Source organism: Leptidea sinapis, chromosome 22 (assembly GCF_905404315.1).
Source record: "Leptidea sinapis chromosome 22, ilLepSina1.1, whole genome shotgun sequence".
Taxonomy (NCBI): Eukaryota; Metazoa; Arthropoda; class Insecta; order Lepidoptera; family Pieridae; genus Leptidea; species Leptidea sinapis.
This window is the reverse complement of record NC_066286.1, coordinates 7,051,807-7,074,769: the sequence shown is the minus strand read 5'-3', so window position 1 is coordinate 7,074,769 and position 22,963 is coordinate 7,051,807. Positions and strand designations below refer to the sequence as shown.

General features: G+C 36.5%; 1 protein-coding gene and 1 non-coding gene across 3 annotated transcripts; one reads left to right on the top strand and one right to left on the bottom strand.

Moving 5' to 3' along the window:
- The first annotated feature begins 86 nt into the window (after positions 1-86).
- On the top strand, positions 87-22,963 carry LOC126970801 (uncharacterized). Of its 2 annotated transcripts, none has more exons than XM_050816920.1 (13): positions 87-197; positions 291-417; positions 846-1,459; positions 2,971-3,071; positions 4,045-4,178; positions 6,229-6,482; positions 10,933-11,033; positions 13,715-13,880; positions 16,199-16,448; positions 17,487-17,640; positions 19,894-19,973; positions 22,231-22,392; positions 22,802-22,963. In XM_050816920.1, exons 2-13 carry the CDS (start codon positions 306-308, stop codon positions 22,915-22,917), a joined length of 2,244 nt encoding a protein of 747 aa, XP_050672877.1. In that variant the 5' UTR covers positions 87-197; positions 291-305; the 3' UTR covers positions 22,918-22,963. The 2 variants fall into 2 exon arrangements, with proteins under 2 accessions (XP_050672877.1, XP_050672876.1); XM_050816919.1 differs by having other exon boundaries at positions 10,933-11,093.
- On the bottom strand, positions 7,559-7,631 carry Trnaa-agc (transfer RNA alanine (anticodon AGC)). Its single transcript has one exon. It is a non-coding gene; the product is annotated as a tRNA-Ala (tRNA).

Below are 22,963 nucleotides of genomic sequence, written 5' to 3'. Positions count from 1 at the left end.
TATGGGAATAAAATGAAATCAGAACGCATCTTTAACTGACACCACTGTCCGATGTTCACTTAGAGTCTTATTAGTGACATTGACATTTGCATTGTAAACTTTGCTTAAATTAAAAAAAATAATATTTATGTTGTACCTGCTTAAATTATTATAATCTTTGATAAAGATTAGGGTTGTTTTTTAATGTTATTGTTTTTGTACGTAACTACATACCTCTCTACGTAATGAAAATAAAGTTTAAATTAGTTCTTTTAAGGCAAAACAAAATTAATTATGATTGTTTTTTTTAGATTTTAGAACTGAGAATGTCTAAGCGATATATATTTCCTCAAGAATATGGAGACCGGAAGAGAGCAAAACTTGATGTCACTGTATCTGATCATAATTTCCCTGTTAGCCAAGCAGGTCCAACATCAGGTAGTTTTCAAAATATTATCTTTATTTTGTTTATTTCTATGATGATGAAGGTTCACCAGAAAGCTATGGTCCATCCACTACTGAGAACTGCCGGTCTGGATTCTTCAGAGAACCGAAATTTATGACTAGTCCTCTTGAAACAATGTAAAGGCTCAATAGTATAGTAATTTCAGTAGCTCAGACACCTTTCACACAAAAACAATAGTTGTGCTTGCAGCCTAATGCTTGTTGCCAGATGAAGTCTGCAATCCTTTTAGCAGGCTTCCTGTACAAAGAAGTAACCCAATGAAACATAGTATAAACTTATTATAATTTTAATTAATGATGATGATAAATTTATTTTAAGTAATTTTTATGTTTACATTTAAAAAATACCATCATGACAGTTAGACTCGACTGAGAAGATAAATAAATTTACTTATTTTCAGACACATGGGGTGATGATAATGATGATGAAATACTACTTTTGGCAAGTCAAGTGTGTGAGCAAGCTTATAATGATAAAAACACAAGTTTTCTACCAGACTATAGTTTATGTATGAACCCAGTTACTACCAGCACCCAGTATGAACCAGTTCCAAGCACATCCAAAGCTCCAGGTGTTTTCAAGAGACCTAATAAGACCCCTCTGAGTATGGTATCCACAAAATTGAGGGATAGATGTGAAAAAATGTCCCTGCCTCTCTCAGGTATCACATCAAAAATTAACAGCATGGAGAATGTCCACCTTTCTGATGACTTGATTGTCAATGATAAAATATTTAAAGGCCAGGATGGTGATAACATGTATAAACAATATCTTAAGTTGCAAGAAGAGAATACAAAGTTAAAATCGGAAAATGGTAAGCTGCTTGAGAAGTGTGTTACAAAAGAAGGTGAGGCTTCAATACTCCGAACGCAGCTAAAATCCTGTCAGACTGCAGTTGATAATGTTAGGTTAGAGAAAATAAAAGCTCAGGAAAATGCTAAGGCAGAGTGGATGGATAAAATTAAGGCAGCCTCTAATGAGATTAATAATTTAAAATCACAATTAGATTTTAAGGTAAGAAATAAAATCTTCACTGTCATATTTTTCAACGATGGCTGCATCATTAGAATGAGGTACAATATTTTCTTGTATATTCTTCTTATGGGTTTATTTCTAAACTATAATATCCAGTTAATTAAAAAAAAATGCAATGATTATTTAAAAGTGCTTAATTTAAGCCTACATTACTAAATATTAATTGAGGTTTGGTAGTTATTAGATAGTAGATTTCTCACATCTATTTTTTGTGGGTTGTGCAGAATGCTTAAACATCACAGACTGGCAAGAACTCAAACATATAGTTGATACCTGCTTAGTGGTTCTCATCTATGTTAATAGCTTCCTTGCTCAATGCATCCAGTATGACATGTGATCTCAACCCATCTAGGTGTGGCAAATGAGTTTGGGCAGTGGTGGTCCCATACCATGTAGTGACCCTTGTTGTGTCTCCTTCTCATCAATATAATAAGTAAAAGTACATACAAGTATATGTTTTGCAAAGATGAGTCTTTGGTTAATTTGTGAAGTATTAGGCTAGGGTTACTATGGATGTGAGTTCTGACGGATTCGTCAGAAGAAACAAACACCTGGTATCCAATGACAGTCATTACACTGGCAACGACGAATGCGTCAGAACATGCACGACGTCGTCAGAACCACTCGAGCGTTCAAACGAGTTTGATTTTTTCGCACGACTGCGTCTGCGAATTTCGAGTGATTTAGTTTCCACCATGGATAACGATAAATTGATCAGTCAACAGGTGTTTGTGGGATATGAGAGGAAATCGGACATACTTGTCAGAACACATTTTCGTCAGAACTCGCATCCATAGTAACCCTAGCCTTAGACAGCTGATCATATTAGAATTGAAATAAAGCCTAAAGGTTCATAAGCTATGTTCACATTGTGCCCTTTTTGTTCATCAAGGGAATGTGTCGTAGTACAATCAACAGCGCACATGAGGCATGCCCTTAACGCATGCGCGATGAGTGGTTAAAGCGAAGCGCGCGCTGTAATACTCGTTTTTCCGCTTCGGCTGGATTTTAGTAGAACTAAATGATTATAATATTGGCATTGTGTTAGGTAACATATTAAATATTAATGTGAGTGCCAAACCAAATTTGAATACCCGTCGGAGGCTCCTTTTCACAGGAAGCCAGCTAGATTATGGCTACCACAACAGCGCCTATTTCTGCCGTGAAGAAGTAATGTGTAAACATTACTGTGTTTCGGTCTGAAGGGCGCCGTAGCTAGTGAAATTACTGGGCAAATGAGACTTGACATCTTATGTCTCTAGGTGACGAGCGCACACGCGCGCATTGTAGTGCCGCTCAGAATTTTTGGGATTTTTCAAGAATCCTGAGCGACACTGCATTGTAATGGGTAAGTCTTGCTCATCTTGTCCCTTATTTTTATATATAAAAAAATAGAAAGATGAAGATAAAAAGGCACATTGTGGGCTTAGCTTATACCTATAGCTTAGGTATAAGGTAGTCATGTATCAAAAGTGGTGTTCTGTTTTCAGAATATCGAAATAATAAGCATCAAAGAGAAGTGTAAAATGTTGGAATCCCCAAAAATTAAGCTAAATCAAGTTACTGTTGGACCTAATGATATATCAACAAGGTATTGTGTTATGGTGTTTATGATATAATTTATATTTTTAATCTTTTTTCAACATTTTTTGTGTCTTTTCACACCAAAGAGTTTTACCAGTGGGAGGTTCCTGTGGACAGGATGCCGGCTAGATTATCGGTACCATAAAAACCTTTATTTCTGCCGTGAAGCAGTAATGTATAAGCATTATTGTGTTTCGGTCTGAAGGGCGCCGTAGCTAGTGAAATTACTGGGGAAGACTTAACACCTTATGTCTCAAGGTGACGAGCGCAATTGCAGTGCCACGCAGAATTTTTGGGTTTCTCAAGAATACTGAGCGGCATTGCATTGAAATGGGCAGGGCGTATCAATTAGCATCAGCTGAACGTCCTGCTCATCACGTCCCTTATCAAAAAAAATGAACCTGAACAGTCCCAGAAGTCTAGCAGCCTTTTCAGACTGCTACCGGCACCTGGAATTCATAAGATGCAAGGATTTATGCATATATATGGTTCGCCGCACTCCTGCACTCTGTATGTATGTGCTCTGGCATTTATTCTGCCATTTGTGGCATATCCTGCGCATTGTAAACCGCAAGAATGTGGGCCGGCTAAAAGTATTGCTGTGCTCATTTAATACGCCAGCTTCTTTGAAGCCGCAGAATTGGCAGCAGCTCGAGATTTCAAGACCCAGCATTCCGATACTAGGCGAGGCAATAAGGGAAGTGTTGCCGAGGTGCGCTGATACAACAAATGGGGGTTTGGCAAATATTACCATATCTATGTGTAACAATCGCCTACGCAGCCTCTCAAGAATTACGTTTTTCTTCATAAAACAAAACAGAATTGAAGTTGCTTGCAATATTTCTATGCTACCTAAAATCCTGCCAGCACTTTTATTTTTCTTCTTGTATTGAATGAAGTGATCACATACAACAGATGAACCTAAAAATGTTTGTTTGTCCTATCCCATAAATAAATATATTTTAATATTATCCCAACAGTCATAGACAAAACTACAGTGTCAGAGATAAGGATGGAAGTATGACTCAGTTAAAGAGAGTTAAAACCGCCTCAAGTGGTGTACAGACAGAAAATAAAGCATACTTTGTAAACTACAATATTCCATACAGAGAAGGTAATTTTATTTTATTTAAAATTGTATAATGTAGGATTAAATAGGCTAAGTTTTTATACTATGATTTAAAAGATGGGCTGGAAGTTTATTATCAGTTCTTCTCCCCATGTCAAAGCCCCTTTACGAACTGCGGGCCTACCATGAACTCTTATTGCGATTCAATTGACAACCTAAAATTAACTGCTTTGCTATTTCATACCACGACGTGATTAGAGGTTGAGATTTTGGGTTGACGTCAAATCAACTGATTAAATCGCAATGATGTCAATTGAATGTCAAAATTAATGTCAATTGAATCGCAAACTGATTTAGTTCGTCCATTCATTCGTACTCATGGTACGGTAATATTTCAACCTAAACTGGATAGCTTATGTGTCAAAGTGAGCGATTCGAAAAAAGTTGCTACTTCCTTAGAGGAAAGTGAATCGTGTTGTTAATAACTTTTAAAAAACAGTAAAAACATACAGAAAAGGAAAATTTTATTGATGAAAGGGACATGAGAGACAAACTTATGCAACGACTGTAGAGCGTCATCGCTTTCTCACACCGCGGACCACAGACAAATTTATTTCAGTCACTTTATGGCACGAATTTTAGCGATTCAGTTTAGGTACCTAAACTGAACTTCAACGGAATCGCATTGCTTATTAAAAGTTAATGGTAGGCCTTCAGATGTAGCTTCAGACATACACATACCAAGTGTTGTTGCAATATGTTATGGTCACTCCCTATGTTAAATAAATATTATTCTATTCTATACTTAAATACACCTCTAGACTTCAAAGGGGCACCAAAGATCTGCAAAGCCTTTTTATGGAATATAAGGACATAGCATTTCTTTGACTGATTGGATTTATGTGTAAGCATCATATGAATCAAATCAAGTCAGCTATCGGTGACTTTATACTTTTTCTAATGTTAGATATTTACAGCGTGACTCAACCACATTGAACACATTAACTAATACTGAAATTTATCAGGTCTTATAAGGCTATTTTAGCATAGTATTTGGTAGTTCCATTAATCTGAGTAACATATTATGCGACTTCTTAGGAAAAATAGAATCTTCGGCCATTACTGAAATGTTTGATGTGACTCCATACTAAAAGGAATGGTCTTTGAGAAGATCAGAACTTCCAGATAAAATCACAAATACATCTGTCTCACAGGCCTGATCACTTGTGGAAAGACTAAAATGATAAAAAAAAATATTGGGTTGTTAGATACTGTACATTTTATAATTTTTAAGTGATGTCTACATAAATAGTAACAAATTGTTTAAATTTGAAAGAGTGACATTGATCAGGATATCAATCGTAAAGTAGATCCTGTAGATGGAGACATATCTGGGGATTAAAATAAATACAACAAGATATATGGAAAATATACATATAGCTAAGTTTTGTGTATTGTGTACAATAAACCTTAAAAAGTATTGTTTTAAGACCCCCGGAGCTGTTAATTACAAAATCCATACTGCAAACGCTGCAAGAGGTCGTGGGTTCGAGTCCCGCATCGTTCATAAAATTTTATTTGTGTATTAATCCTAGATGTGAAAGAGCGACATCTCAAGTCAATTTCCTAATATGTAAATACTGGGGTTCAGCAGGTTATCAACTGTAAAGTAGATCCTGTAGATGAAGCCACAACCTGAGAGTTGAACAAAGCATACAAGATTTTTTTGACGATACGTCACTCGAACGGTTAGCTCAGTTGGTTAGAGCGCTGGCACGTAACGCGAGAGGTCGTGGATTTGAGTTGTAAAGACGCAGCTTAGAATCCTGCAAACTCCATAAATTTTTGGTCAAAAAGCATTTGGTTATAATATTTTTTTAATTTTTGCTGATCAAGTCGATAGGAGCAATTATTATTGTGTCGTATATTATGTCAATAATCCAATTAATGGTATAATATATAATTACTGGGATCAAAGGTGCTTTATAAATTGGTTGAGTTAACCCGACCCCTACAAAGATGAGAAGAAATAAAAAAATGTGCCATTGAATATGTACCTTAAAACAAAACTTTAATAATCACATTACTATTTCAGTAACATCAAATCTAAAGAAAATATTACCTTTGATTTTGGAGGCAACAGCCCATGAGCACTCTGTGTTAGAGTACAATAAAAAGCTACAAACACTGGGCGCGTCTTTGAACAAATTTAGAATATTTAGTACATTCCATCGTTTGCCGTCCACTCCCAGCCCCAGTAGAAGTAAAAGTGGTGTAAAAATGTCTAGTGTTTATGAAGAGATCAGTTGTATTGTAGCAGGAGATAACTGTGATGCAAGATATTTAAATGTAAGTGGATTATTATACATATTAATTCTATATTTATTATACTAAGTCAGGCCATAAACACTGTTCCAATAAAATAAAAAAGTACGATGTTTGAATTTGGAACATGTCATTCCTATTTGAATGTCCATTGTGTTCAGTATTGTTGTGAATTTAAAATGCAGTGGGATATTCATATGGTTGGTATTACTTGAATGTTTGTGTACCTGTCTATTGATAGGTACAATGAAACCATGTCTATTTCTGAAAGAAAAAGGTCTGTCCGTCCACGTATTCGTAATAAAAAAGCGATCATAGAATTGGGAAAGAAAAGAAAGACGGCCCAAATGGTCATTGGTTAACTCTCATTCGCAACACCGGAGCCTAGCGACTCCAAGAAAAAAGCGTTTCACGCGATTGTATGAAACGTGCAGTCATTGATAGATTGACAGATGACGGATATATGACGGTTCGCTTTCAAACTTAGCCGGATTAAACTTTTTCGCAAATCGCCATACTACATTTACAACTATTTCTAACTTTTTTTTAATTCACTGCATGTTTCGTACTAAACTAAATTTCAATTTTGTACTTAGGCAGCTCCGCCTCTTATTACGTTGTATTTACATCCTCTTTGCCGGAGTGTTGCTGGCTTTAAGGTAGGTGTAAAATAATGACGACCCATATAGCCCAGTGGTTATTGAGCCTGCCTACTGAGCTAGAGGTTCGAATCCCAGTGGAAATATTTTTATGATGAATGATGGATTTCTTCCGAGTCGTGGATGTTTATATACAGTATGCCATAGGCTCTGTCTAGTTTGTTGCAAGACCATTTGTGTAAAAAATGTGTTAAATAAAACACTTTTTAAAGAAACATCGGGTTAACTATAATATAACTTCGTAAAATCTAATGTAAAAGTACAGTTACAATTACACGCCTTTTAATCCTTTAAAATGTGTTTTATTTAAAAAAAGGGGGCAGAAAAAATCTTTGTCGTTAGTAAATTTGTATTTTGTCAAATATCTATTGCCATAAATAAACGGTAATATATAAATATTTTTTATAATTATTAATTTCATAAAAATAAAAAAATAATAATTGGAGGCGCCGGGTATCGATCCCGGTACCTCTCGCATGCTAAGCGAGCGCTCTACCATCTGAGCTACGCCCCCGGTTGTGCGTAATGTTGAATTTATAAATCTGTACACAAGTACCTATATTGCCCGCGGCTACAGGACTACAATATTTTCAATCTAGGTCACCTTTTACTTATTTTAGTTTACTTTGCATCTTAAGACAAACGCCCTTGTATCTATCTGTTGATGAAATTAATATAACAATACTAGCTGTCCCAGCAAACGTTGTATTGCCAATTAAAGTAATAAAAAATCAATAATGAAAATTTTTTGGGGTATAAAAAATAGATTCTCAGACATACCAAATATATCGTACATGAAATTTTCGTACTACAATTATTTTAATCGATTGTAATCTTACAACCCTATTGCGGATCTGTGGATGGAACAGAATAATATAAAAATCGCGATACAAAAATAATATGTGTTGATTATAGACAGATGAAAATTCGGAGTTGTGTGTATTTTTAATGCTGAATCGTAAATAAATAAAAATAAAAAAATTGTCAGAAAAATAAAAAAAAAAATTTAATTTATACCCTTATCATTTAGGAGTATGAAAAATAGATGTTGGCCTATTCTCATACCTAGCCGATATGCACACAAAATTTCATGCATATCGGTTCAGCCGTTTAGAAGGAGTTTGGTAAAAATCACTGGGAGACGAGAATTTTATATATTAGGCCTCTATTTCTGCCGTGAATCAGTAATGTCTCAGCATTACTGTGTTTCGGTCCAAAGGGCACCGTAGTTAGTGAAATTACTGGGCAAATGAGACTTAAAATCTTATGTCTCAAGGTGACGAGCGCAGTTGTAGTGCCGTTCAGGATTTTTGGGGTTTTTCAAGAATCCTGAGCGGCACTGCATTGTGATGGGCAAGGCGTATCAATTACCATCAGCTGAACGTCCTGCTCGACTCGTCTCTTATTTTCATAAAAAAAAGGCGACCATGACGTCATGGTGGTTAGGTTAGGTGCAAACATTTATATGATGAATATGGATGTTTGTTTCCGAGTCCTATGAATGTTTGTAAGTATTTATGTAAGTATATTGTATTAAATATACTATTGTTGTCTTGTAGGTACCCATACTACAGGCTATGCCTTGCAGTTTGCGGCAAGATAATTTGTGTCTAACAGCTAGTCTCGTGCCAGATTTTGGCGAGTCAACACGTCCTGAAGATGACTCGTGTAGAGACGAAACATCGAATTGTTTAAAGACGAAAGAAAACTCAAAGCATTTGGATAAAAGTGTATCAATATTAACAATATTATCTTGGTGATAAATTGTCATTGACGTCATAAGAGATGACCTGTTATTGGCAGTTACCCACCCCTCCCCTACCTGGGAAAAGGGAGTAGCCCCATTCTCAAAAAATAAAAACGTCTCGTATCTTAGTAAATATTATCACGTTGTCAATAATGTTCAAACCATGTTAATATTTTCCGACTGGGCAATGGTAGCTTGTTTGTTTTGTCCCAAAAAATACAGTTTTTTTAAACCGGGGCACTATGGGTTACCCCCGAAATCGTAGAATATATACGGGAACTATTAGGTGGCTGTTTATGAAAACGATTTTGACATTAGTAATGTTTTAGCAAAGATTGACCGTAAGCTTATATAAAATTGACAGTTCTTTTATTATTCCAATCGACTCGATGTCATTTTACTGACTAACAAGAAAATGTTTGTAATAGTATAGAATCTAGTCAAATTCAATAGAACCTTCGCCATTTTTTCCTTTCAATTCCTTTTCTCATACATTAGGAGTTAGGTAGTGACATACTTAATTAATACTTAGAATTTATATAGTTTTGGGTGGATTTACGAAATCTATTAGATGCTGTTACAAAATCTTTGAAAAAAATTTAACAAATTTTTAGAATAAATCTCCGGTGCTTCACCGGGGCATAGTAAGAATAGGGAAGTCCCAGGCCCAAGGGTGTCGTAGGAGGCGACTAAGGGCATTCACCAGTGCGAGGCTCCTTTGCACAAGATGCCGGCTATATTATGGGTACCACAATGGCGCCTTTTTCTGCCCTGAAACAGTAAACATTATTGTGTCTCGGTCTGAAGGGCGCCGTAGCTAGTGAAATTACTGGGCACATGAGACTTAATATCTTATGTCTCAACGTGACGAGCGCAATTGTAGTGCCGCTTAGAATTTTTGGCTTAATCAAGAATCCTGAGCGGGACTCTAATGTTACCATCAGCTGAATGTCCTGCTCGCCTCGTCCCTTATTGTCATAAAAAACTCTAAATATGATGTAATTAAAGCAGACTGTCTCAACCAGCGAAGCCCAATTTCTACATTAGAATATAAATACGGGCGCAAAATGTTTTAATAAATTAATTCAATTTCCTCTGAAATGTATTTCGTTAACATTCTGTATATATATATTAGTAAACTAAACCCAAGGTTTATCTTTAAAAATACTCAATCGGTGGCGAATATTTGATGTAATGGGAGTGGTGTCACCACCATCGAGTAATCCCAGTGCACGTCAATTGATTGTCAAAAAATTGTGATCGTTGATCTCTTTAAGAGCTACTTGATAATCACGACTGAATGCGATATTTCAACACTTTGAATTATCTGCCGGCTATTCCCGAACCGATATGACTTAGGGACCTTCAAATTAGGGGCATCCTCCCACTTCAAAGGCTTGCAACATATCCCTAAGACTTCTTTTATTGTAAATGCCTGTGACCCATTTGCCCATTTTCTCCCTCTAATATAAAAAAGACACCAAGTGAGCTAAGTAGTAAGCTGACGACATAAAAAGTTGATATCATTTATCTATTTACTGTCTTATTAATAAACGCAATGTAAAGTTACTCCAAGGTTAAAATTACTTCTACCTGCCATGGAACTCTCTACTGACAAGTGTAAGATAAAGACAAAAAGTTTTTTCTACACCCATGCTTTAAATCCTCTATTAAAGATTCTAAAACAGTTAGCTTATTGCCAACATTAAAACACCCAATGTCCTAATGACCATTAAATCATCCAAACGAGTGTCGTAATGAAAATCCGTTTTCATAATAACACTCCTTTGGATGATATTATGGTTACTAGGACTGGCTTTTTTAATGTTAGCAGTAAGCTAACTGTTTCAGAATCTTTTATAGAGGATTCATATTATGGGTGTGTATATATATATATATAAAGTCTTGTATACACTTATGTGATACTATTATAACCCACATTCGTGTTTTAATACCCCTTATTACACAACAGTTGCATAAATAACTATTAAATTTGGAATAAATTTACTTCGCGTTCATTAATAACACAGTTAAGATGGACGTTAAAATATTATGAATTGTTTTACAGATGCTGAACATCGTGGAGTCGGTATTGAACGAAGTGCACGGCGAACTGAGCACGATATCGCATCGGTTGACGACATCGTTTCTGAAGGAAATGGACGAAAGGTACATCGAGTGTACGACGGCTCTTACTTATAGTAGCGGTGAATGCCTTTTGCGCGGACGGTTAGTTCATAATTCTATAACGATTTTTCCTGAATGTTTCCCCATGTCATGTTATGTTATTCCCCTTCCGCTTGGATTCACTGTATCGTCCATTTTAATTTTTGCTATTTCCTATTACTTTATCTAAATACCTTCAACCTTCATATTAATATGTCATAAAAGATTGCTACATTTTTACACATAAAACTTTTAACCCAACGATATCTTACAATACAAAGTACTAACTACAATAATTAACAAAAAGGCGACATAATATTTGAATGTTATAAATCAGTGCGGACAATTACTAATTATGAAGCGATTTTGTTCGTTTAATCGAAGCTGATAATAATAATGTATCTATTTGTTACAAAATGTTATGGTGTTACTGTTTTCATCGCGCAGATTTTAAATAACAGGATTATGTATTTAGCTTTTTTTTTATAATAATTGTGTGTGGATGTGTTTTCATATATAATATACCTATTCATTGGATGTAGCACCAAATATATTGTTGCACAGTGCAATTGTTATGTATAAAGGCACATGTTATATGGACATGAGCAGACTGACTGCACTGCCTTTAGAAAAATTACCAGTAGCCTTATAATTTATTTCATCACATTTTATTGATGAAATTGTACATAGCGATAAAAAAAAATTCGAATTTGAGTTTTTTTTTTATTTTTTGCATCTTCTGAGAATATATATAGTAATATAATTTTTTTTATACGCCATCAGAAAGTAGAGATTTCAACGAACAAAAAGCCTCCAGACTTTTTGAAAAAAGCTGATATTTTGACGCGAGAATTTTCGATTGAAAATTAGGGTGCTTTTTTGATATTAAGTTAAAATATGGCGAAAAAGTAAATATTTTAAATCAAATAAATTACAGTGTATTTGGGACATAATAATGTAAGTTTTCACCAAATTTCACAGATTTTTTTTTTTGCAAAAGATAAAAATAAAAAACAAAAAACTTGAATTTTATACCTAAATTTGGAGGTTATGTGAAAAAATTTTAAATACAAAAGTTGTAGATCTTTTTATTACCTACAACTTCGCTATTTAACTTTTTTCCATAGGACTTCTTTGCTTCTTCTTCTAGTTTTGCCGGAAATCAAGTTAAACTATTTTTTACCCTTTAAAAACTCACCCCACTTCCCGAACTCGGATCGACCGTAATTTATTTTTCCTATCATTTTTATCATATTCCCCTCCTTTTCTAATGGGTTTCATCCTACTGTAATTTTTTTTAGTTTAATTTGGATTAAAAAATTATCGACCCTATTATCATTTTATTAGACAATGACTGTCTACCAATTGTAATACAGTCGTTTTCGTGCAAATATAAACCTAATAGTTTTTCTGGGAAGTGTTCTTGGCCCGTTTCTATTTTTAATTTATATTAATGAGGTTATAAACATAACAAAATACAAGTTACGACGACTTACGGACGATATTTCCATAGTTGTGGCTTCTGACAAAAATGCCTCTATATGTGATCATGATGCTGACATAAACTTTAAGATGAATTCAATTAATCAATGGATTACAGATAAGAGAATTAAGATAAATCTGGCAAAAAGGCGAATTATATTCAATTTAACACGGCAAATCTAACAATTTTTTGGGATTACTCCTGGATGACACCATTAGATGGGAATCACATATTTATAACGTTTGTAGCAAGAACAAAAAAATTGTTTATCCTCTTCGGCAAATAAAAAAAGTTACTTCTTTACAAACAGCATTATTAGCTTATCACGCTTATGTTAAATCTGTTTCACGTTACGGACTGTTCTTGTGGCGTAATTGTACTAAGATTACTAGGTTTTTATATCGCAAAAAAATGTATGAGAGCTATTTGCATCATCCCACCTGTTGAGTTTTGCAGACCTCTGTTTGGAAAACTTGGACTATTACCACTTGCTTATCTTTATATCTATGAACTGTGTGTATTTGTCAATAGTAATTTATTCAAGAATGTTCGTAACACTAACCCTAAAACCCTCAAAGAAACCGCAGGGATTAATATTCGACGAAATCCCACTGACCTTGCAGTGTGACAAAAGCAATAAAGAATTTAATTGATTGATACAATTTTAAAAGAATTATCAGCAAAGTCGGTCATGAATTCATTTTGTAGATTGAATATTTTTTTTATGAAAATACGGGACGAGACGAGCAGGACGTTCATGTGATGGCAATTGATACGCCCTGCCCATTACAATGCAGTGCCGCTCCGGATTCTTGAAAAGCCCAAAAATTCTGAGCGGCACTACAATTGCGCTCGTCACCCTGAGACATAAGATGTTAACTCTCATTTGCCCAGTAATTTCACTAGCTACGGCGCCCTTCAGACCGAAACACAGTAATGTTTACACATTACTGCTTTACGGCAGCAATAGGCGCCCTTGTGGTATCCATAATCTAGCCGGCATTCTGTGCAAAGGAGCCTCCCACTGGTAAATAAATAATTTGTTGATTGCCAATGTCGATCTATATTTTTACCCGCACACGCACGCACACACACTTCTTAGAATCACACTGAAATGACAGTTTTCACTAGTTTTGGGGTCAGAGGTTACCCCTTCTGATCAAGATTTAAAAAAAATATTGGATATTATCAAATGTTTTAGGTCTCTATACAAAGACGAGCAGGCAATACTAGCGCGACGAACAGTTGCTGTTTTATCAGTGTTGCTAGATAACTGTGAAAGCAAGTGTAGTGCTGAGTCGTACGAGAAACGATTCAATGAGCTCATTGGTAATATACGACGGATATGTACGGCTTTGGAGACTACGGTGAGTCATCTGCATTTTATATTTTTATAGTTTATTGTGGACCCTACAGACGTTGTCCTGTACACACGTCTTAAATTTGAAAAATCGGTCCAGCCGTTAGGAGGAGTTCAGTAGCTTACACATGAGCAGGATAATTATATTATATAGATGCAATTGAGAATCTAAACCAATCTCAAATTCACTGAAACAAACAAAAAAATCATCAAAATCGGTCCAGCTGTTTAGGAGGTAGTTTAATTGTGAATCTAAACCACTCGAATCCACCTGAAGACACACACCAATCTCAAATTTACTGGAACACATAAAAATATCATCAAAATCGGTCCAGCCGTTTAGGAGGTAGTTCAGTGACATACACAAGAAATATATATATATATAAAGATATACAAAGGTCAGGCCAAATAATTAAAACGGCTTTTTTTGGACCTGTCGGAGGGCCTTCATCAGTTTAGCACTACGTGCTTGACAGGGCGGGCTTTACCAGTAAAAATCAAATCAACATAAAATTAAAAATATTGAATTTATTATTAAAATAAATGACAAGATACTCATTATCACTGTGTAAAATCATTTTAAAGCTTCATCTTTTTTTTTTTTTATGAAAATAAGGGACACGACGAGCAGGACGTTCAGCCGATGGTAATTGGACTATAACCACTTGCTTATCTTTATATCTATGAACTGTGTGTATTTGTCAATAGTAATTTATTCAAGAATGTTTGTGACACTAACCCTAAAACCCTCAAATAAACCGCAGGGATTAATATTCGACGAAATCCCACTGACCTTGCAGTATGACAAAAGCAATAAAGAATTTAATTGATTGATACAATTTTAAAAGAATTATCAGCAGTCTGTCATGAATTCATTTTGTAGATTGAATATTTTTTTTATGAAAATACGGGACGAGACGAGCAGGACGTTCATCTGATGGCAATTGATACGCCCTGCCCATTACAATGCAGTGCCGCTCAGGATTCTCGAAACCCCCAAAAATTCTGAGCGGCACTACAACTGCGCTCGTCACCTTGAGACAAGATGTTAAGTCTCATTTGCCCAGTAATTTCACTAGCTACGGCGCCGTTCAGACCGAAACACAGTAATGCTTACACATTACTGCTTCACGGCAGACATAGGCGCCGTTGTGGTACCCATAATCTAGCCGGCATCCTGTGCAAAGGAGCCTCCCACTGGTATCCCATCTTTATCTTGGTCACACACGCCCACTTGGACAATTCAAACTGTATATAGCACGAACCGCTCTTTTATGTGGCACAAAAATGGAATCAATATCATCAGATATTAATGATGACACGAGAGTGCGTCAGGGATTGGAAAATAAATACAAAGCTTAAAGGAACGAGCCTTAATTACGTTCACTTTTCTGAACTTGCACTTCGCCGGTCTGCCGCTGTCAATTTGCCGAAGGCGGTGCCTTCAGCAGATCACACGGCACCGAACACTAGTTCTCTTCTATCTTCTTCTTTTGCCTCACTTTCTATTACTTCTTCCTCTCTTCCTTTTTACTTTTGACTCTGAACTAGAACTGCCGTATGCCACGCTTAGTACGGCCTATAAACCCCCGGATCTTTACTATTTTCAAAATGATTCTCTTCCATTCCATCTTTAAATATGTACTAGAAATTTCTTTTAACTATTTTTATCCTGCTTACATATTATTCATCCTTTTTTCTCTGTTCGATTAGATCCTGAACTTACTAGAAATTTTCTTTATCTTTACAAAACCCAAAAAATTCCTTACTCGGGTAGTTGTATCGAACCCGGGTCTACAGCGTCTGTAGTAGTACCTCAGTTGAATGTCCCTGATTTTCTTGACGAGAACGTTTAGGGTGAAAAGTATGTTAGAACGTGAAAGTTAGAAAAAATTCGGGTTCAATAACCTAGTTTATGTCTCGCGAAAGTTTACTATATGAGTACTACAACGGCGATATGGAAGCACTATTTGTGGTGCTCGGAATTCGGATGGAACCCGAGAGGCACGAACTTGGAGTCCCGCAATGTCAATGAATTTTGGTACAGGTTAAATTTGTATACTATTATGACTTAATTGAAGGGTGGAAGGGTGACGCTGTGACGCAAACACTCTGCAGACTTTGACGTGATTTTGACTGATAAAACCATATTAATTATAATTTAAAATAGTAAATATATTCATATTTTGAATCATGATTCATACCGTGCCCTGAATTTTTGAACGTACGTATGGTTCGGTTCAGATTTATCTTTTCTAAATTCCTTTTCGTAGTGAATGCAACATTCCGAGCTCAATTTATTTATGGTTTTTATTTATATTTCAGAATTGTTCCGTCTTATACAGCGGATTTCTTCTCTCCATCACGAGGTTATTAACCAGCATACACCGACACACAGAAATAGCCGCACACATAATAGACATAGCTAAGGTGATGATATCGTCTCGACCGATGCCCGTCGTTGCCGACGCTACACTGCAATTGTTGAGTGTGGTTGATGAATGTGCGCTCTGTACCGGTACCGTCGGCAACCTCAGAGTGGATTATGATCAGGGTGTTTTATTGTATAAAAAAGGTAATTATTAATGTGGATTAGGACTATGTAATAAAGTGGATTCAATCTAGATGCGTTCTTCTCCTGATTTGCGATCATTGTGTTAAAAGCGTGGTCCGCCGACGGGCTCTAGAAGAAAGTTATAGGAGACCACCTGGCCGTAAGTTACAAAGACCGTCTATCGAGGATCTGTACTAGACGCTACTTTTTTTTATGGAATAGGAGGACAAACGAGCTTACGGGTCACCTGGTGTTAAGTGATCACCGCCGCCCACACTCTCTTGCAACACCAGAAGAATCACAAGAGCGTTGCCGGCCTTTAAGGAAGGTGTACGCGCTTTTCTTGAAGGTACCCATGTCGTATCGTCCCTGAAACACCGCACAAGGAAGCTCATTCCACAGCTTCGTAGTACGAGGAAAAAAGCTCCTTGAAAACCGCACTGTGGAGGACCGCCACACATCCAGATGGTGGGGATGATAACGTAACTTGTGGCGTGTCGTGTGAAGGTGAAATTCGGTGGCAGGAATCAGGTTGAACAACTCTTCGGAACACTCCCCGTGATAAATGCGGTAGAAGACACACAATGAAGCGACGTCAAGTGATCCAGCCGTTCACAGAGCGCTAGGTCCCCGACAATTCGAGCTGCTCTGCGTTGCACGCGGTCAATTGGATCGAGCTGATACTGGGGTGCGCCAGACCAGATATGACAGCAATACTCCATGGCTGGCTGCTGGTATGCATTTGAGAAGACTGAAGGTAAATTATTAGAAATCAATATTTTTCAATGCTACGTCAGTCTGTCTATAGCAAATACCACCTCCGAGGCAATAAATGGCGCTAAACTTCATAATGACAATTATCACAATTACTATCATTGACTCATTTCATCTGCAGTCCCCCTGAAAACGAGATCTGGAAAGGTCTTGAAACGTCGGGTTAACTGAAATAAAAAAAAAATAACTTTTACGCAAAAATCTAATGTAAACACACAAAAAAGGTTTTATTTAAATGTGTAACACTCGCCTTAATCATAGAAAATATTTTTCAATATTTTACAGACTCGTGCCATTTACAAGTGTTGCTGAAACAGGTGGAGGTTTATATAAAGTGTGTAGAGAGTGCATATTTATACTCAGAGACAATACATACTTCCAAGTGTTTATTGTTGCTGTATAATAGTTGTGGAGGTGACAGTAGTGGGAGTGAAGTGAGGTAAGTATTATTTCATAGTAGAGACATAGAATATAATAATATAAATCAAAATCACTTTATTCATGTAGGTCAAGGAAATTACACTCTTATGGCTATCAAGTTTTCATTTCTTTTTGCATTTACCGCTACATGCGAAAAAATTGAGCTTAATTAATTAAAGCTTAATGAGAGGAAGTGGCAAAAAACTCGTTGCCACTCTTTTAACAATATAATTATGTAAAGTGACGAAACAAAAATACTCAAACGTCAAATGCTTAAAAGTAATGCCTTACATGAGTAAGTCAAAAAAGGTAATTGTAAATTAATACGTAAAAACTAGAGTTATTGAGTACAGTAGATGCATCAATCCACACACACCGTAAATAAATAAAGATATTATGTGAGCAATTTTATTAGCGATTCAAAAAAAATATAAAAACTTTAATTTAAAAAATAAGAAGCAGAGTTTCTGGTATCAGGTACATCATGCCATCACAACTAGCACCCGTTCACTAGTATGACGTATGGGCCAGCCATCGCCTCCCCCTATTATAGGGAAGATATTGCTGAGCTCAACGAATCTACCTATTGCGCCATTTGTTTTTTGCCCGATTGCGCCGAGCAGGAAGGTCAGCTGATGGTTATTGATACGCCCGACCCATTACAATGCTATGCCGCTCAGGATTATTGTAAAACCCAAACATTCTGATCGGCACCACAATAATTGCGCTCGTCCCCTTGAGACAAAAGATTTTAACTCTCATTTGCCCAGTAATTTCAGTAGCTATGGCGCCCTTCAGACCGAACACAGTAATGTTTACACATTACTGCTTCACGACAGAAAAAGGCGCCGTTGTGGTACCCATAATCTAGCCGGCATCCCTTGCAAAGGAGCCTTCCACTGGTAATTGCCCTCAGTTGCCTCCTACGACACCCTTGCGCCTGGGACTTCCCTATTCTTTTTATGCCCCGGGGAAGAAAAAAACGTTTGTTACTACTCATTAGATACTTATCATCAGCTTTCAAACATTCATTAGTGCGAGTTATAATGCCATAGGCTTTTAACATTATCAATGGGAGGATTATTTGCATAGGATCCGGCTAGATATAATTTTCTATAAGCAAAAACATCCAAGTCTTACTGTTTCGACTTAAAGGTAGCTAGTATAAATATTAGATCCCACGTATAACCAAGCTGTGAAATGAGCTTTCTTGTGCGGTGTTTCCAAGACAATACGTCATGGGCACCTTCAAAAAAAGCGCGTACACCTTTGAAATGAAATGACTTATTTTGCTTTGGAATAGGGTATGTCCAGATCTTAAATTTTACAATGTGCCCTCTATCCAGCTTTTATGAAAAGCATGCAATAAGCTTTCTGAAAGGCCTGCAACGCTCCTGTGATTCCTTGGTGTTGCAAGAGAATGTGGACGGCGATCACCTAACTCAGGAGCCCCGTACGCGTTTAACCTACTTTTCCATAAAAAGGAAAACCAATGAGACCTAACATCGTATGCCTCAAGTGTGCATTTTGTATTTCTCTCAGAATTTTTCAAGAATTCGAAAAAATTCTTCTTGATCACCACTGCAATGTAAAGTGCTATCAGAGTCAAATAAAACAAAAAACACAAACAAAAACAAAAAACTTTTTTTGATGCTTAAACAAAGCTCTTTTGAATACCACATTGTCTGAAGACGAAGGTTTTCAACCAGTGTGTGTTGCCAGCGATGACTTACGGTACGCAGACGTGGTCGCTAACTATGGGCCCGATGAGAAAGCTCATGGTCGCTCAGAGGGTAATGGAGAGGGCTATCCTCGGAGATCAGAAATGAGGAGATCCGCAGGAGAACCAAAGTCATCGTGACATAGCCCAAATGATTGCGAAACTGAAGTAGCAGTGGGCAGGGCACATAGTTCGACGGACAGAATGCCGTTGGGGCAGTAAAGTCCCCCCAAAAAAAGTTGGTAGGCCCCCCACAAGATGGACCGACGATCTGGTCAAGATCGCCGGAATACGTTGGATGAGGGCAGCGCAGGACCGATTGTCGTGGAAATCTTTGAGGGAGGCCTTTGTCCAGTAGTGGACGTCTTCCGGCTGATGATACTAAATGTTCGGAAAAAGTAATAGAGTTTTCAATTAATAGAGTTTGACAATGGAACATTTACAATCAGGTGAACATCCTGCTCGTCATTTATATTTTTATAAATCCGCTGTTTTTTATCTAAAATTTTTCATCGTAAAGTTCAATTATTTTATTAGTTGATTAAATTTCAGATGTGAATGTCGGTGCGTGTTGATGCAGGTCATCGTATACGCGTTGCTGGTCTGTGCCAGGTTTCTCGACACAATTTCAGGTATGTACTTTCAATCATTGTCGATATAAGTGATAGTAAAAGGCATAAAAGGGATTTATTTTCTCAAAATTGATTCCTTTAGAATTGTTTTTGATGTCATTTCTAATATACTAGACACTACTACCGCTTTGGAAACAAATGGCGCTCTGAGAGAGAAGAAGCGGCCCAAGAAACTTTTCCAGATTTTTTTTTGCGTTACTTTTAATCAAATATACAATATTGTGCTGTCATTGCTATTGCTATAAAATAATCATAATCTGGTCCCAGGCTGTCGGATCACTTAGATATTCAGCTGCGGAGTACCTAGAGTAAAGATGTTAAACTACAATTTTCTTAATGTTCATTTATATCATATTATATAGTAAAATATTCTTATTCGCGCTACCTTCATTCGCAGATTAAAAAGATGCGACTCACTCAATTCCTATATTCGCGGCTAAAGATTTCTTTCCTACTTGCGGATTTAATCGGTAGGTACATACATATTAATAAAAATGATTCCAATAGGTATCCAACTAAATATCATCTAAAACGCGTCGTCAAATGGTCTAAAAAAAGTGTAAAATAGACCTTTAAATAAAACTTTTTAAAGGGTTAAAACGCGTGTAATTGTTGCGTAAAAGTTACATTTTTATTATTATTTAAGTGAACCCCACTTTTCGAGACCTTTCCAGATCACGTTTTCAAGGGGACAGTTGAAATGAGTCAAGATAGTATTTGTCAGTATGAAGTTTAGCGCCATTTGTTGCCTCGGAGGTAGTAAAATGTACTGACAGTGTCCAGAAAATTTTGTCAAAAACCGTTAAAATTACGACCGGTCGTCGTGGAGATCTTTGGGGGAGGCCTTTGCCCAGCAGTGGCTTGTCTTTAAGCTGATGATGATGATGTTAAAATTACACGCGTTTTAATGCATCAAAAAGTATTTTGTTTAAATGTGTAACACTCGCGTTAATCAAAGAATACACTAAAATAGACCTTATAACAACCAATTAAAGGAGAAAATTTATTCAAGTAGGCGTTACTTTGCGGAAATCCATAATTATACAAATGATTTGAGTTTTCTTTAGTGTTAATTCCGCCAATATTTATCTTTAAACAATTCGACACGTGTTTTAAACCTCTACACGAGGCATCCTCAGGACGTGTTGTCTCGCCAAAATCTGATCGATTTTGGCAAGAAAAGAAAACTCAAATCATTTGTACAATTAAAGGAGCTTTAAAAATTGCCAAGCAAGGAAAACTAACAACAGCAGCAAAAGCATCTATTCCCTTATAACATATATATCACACATTATGACAGATGAAATATATTTCTGTCACTATTATGTTGCTTAAGGCGACACTAAATGCCAGCGACCTTGAGCGATATGAGTTCACGGCTGCCGGCCCGCCATCTATGTAACAAAGCCATTATTTTCAAAAATCTTGCGTGGAAAACAGTTTATATGCTTACAATCCTCGTTATTCAATACTAATCTGAATAAATGAACCTACACAAAAAATACAAGCTATAAGAATAACTTTTCTGTGAGAAGTACCCAAAAATATGCGTCACGCCATTCCAAAAAACTTGTTTAACTTCAAAGAAATGTGGTAGTTCAAAAGGGCTCGGCAGTGTTAACTATAACCAACAGCAAGCATTAGCAACCTACAAATAAGACTTAAGGATATATGTAACAGGATTAAGTAGTGTTCATAGCTCGAAATGCTATACTTTCACCACAAAACTTGTCTAAAAACACCATGTTTGCGTGTTTTCTGCTTACTCTTCGCCTTAATATTAGATGGGCCATCACCTAGATTGGTTATTTATTACCAATTTATGATGTTTCAAAGTGATAATCCTCACTTTTGGGATTAAATTTATTACACAAATAAAATTTGAAAACAAAACATATATGAACGCGTTCTGTGCGAGCGCTCTTATCCAGAAGTGAGGGTTATCACTTCGAAACATAACAAATTGTTTAGATTTGCAAGAGCGACATGTCAAGTCAATTTCCTAATATGGAAATATTGGGGTTGAGCAGGTTATCAAACTGTAAAGTAGATCCTGTAGATGAAGCCACAACCTGAGAGTTGAACATACAAGATTTTATCAACGATAAGTCACTCGAACGGTTGGCTCAGTTGGTTAGAGCGCTCGCACGGAACGCGAGAGGTCGCGGGTTCGAGTCCCGCATCATTCATAAAATTTAATTTGTATAATATATTCATTAGCATAAAAATATTAAATATGGCGGAAATTCTACTTCAGGTGACAAAGATGAGTTAATAAGTGTGTGCCGCAGTGGTGTACGGATCTTGTATGAGAGTGTCCTGAGGGACGTGGAGTTCGGTTCCCAGCTGGGATTCAACGAGGGGCACCTCATCGAGCTCTGTGAAATTATCAAGCGGTACGAACACCAAGAGATTTATTGTGAGTGGTTCTTTGTTCATTTTCTGACAATTTGCCCATTGATAGGTATTTCTTTTTGGACTGCTAAAGGCGCACCTGGGTAGGTCACCCGATGGTAGGTGATAATCAATGAATAATTTACCGGCCTTATATAATCTGTGATCACGTTCGACAGTTTGTATGCTGTTGCTTATGGCAGAAAATGTTGACAGGTGATTTTTGCCTAATTGACGTTCATAATCTGTGGTTCCTTGATGTAACATTAAAAAGGAACAAATGTGTCATTAGTGGTAAGGGCAACAAGTATAACAGTGTCTGATTTATATAAAAAACAATAATACTAATAAAACTCGGGCGTTATAATTAAAAAAAGGGATTATCATCGCCACATAATATATTATCAGTGTGTTAGAAGACATTTTGTTTTCAGTGCTAATGCTGTCGGAGATATCCAGTATATTCCAGCTGTGTGCTGAAGAGACCAGCGCCTCCTACTCGCAAAAGACCTTCGTTGAGAGCTTTAATACTTTCAGTATAACTGACTGAACTCATTGTGACTTAGTACAAATTGTAAATATAAATTATTTTCTAA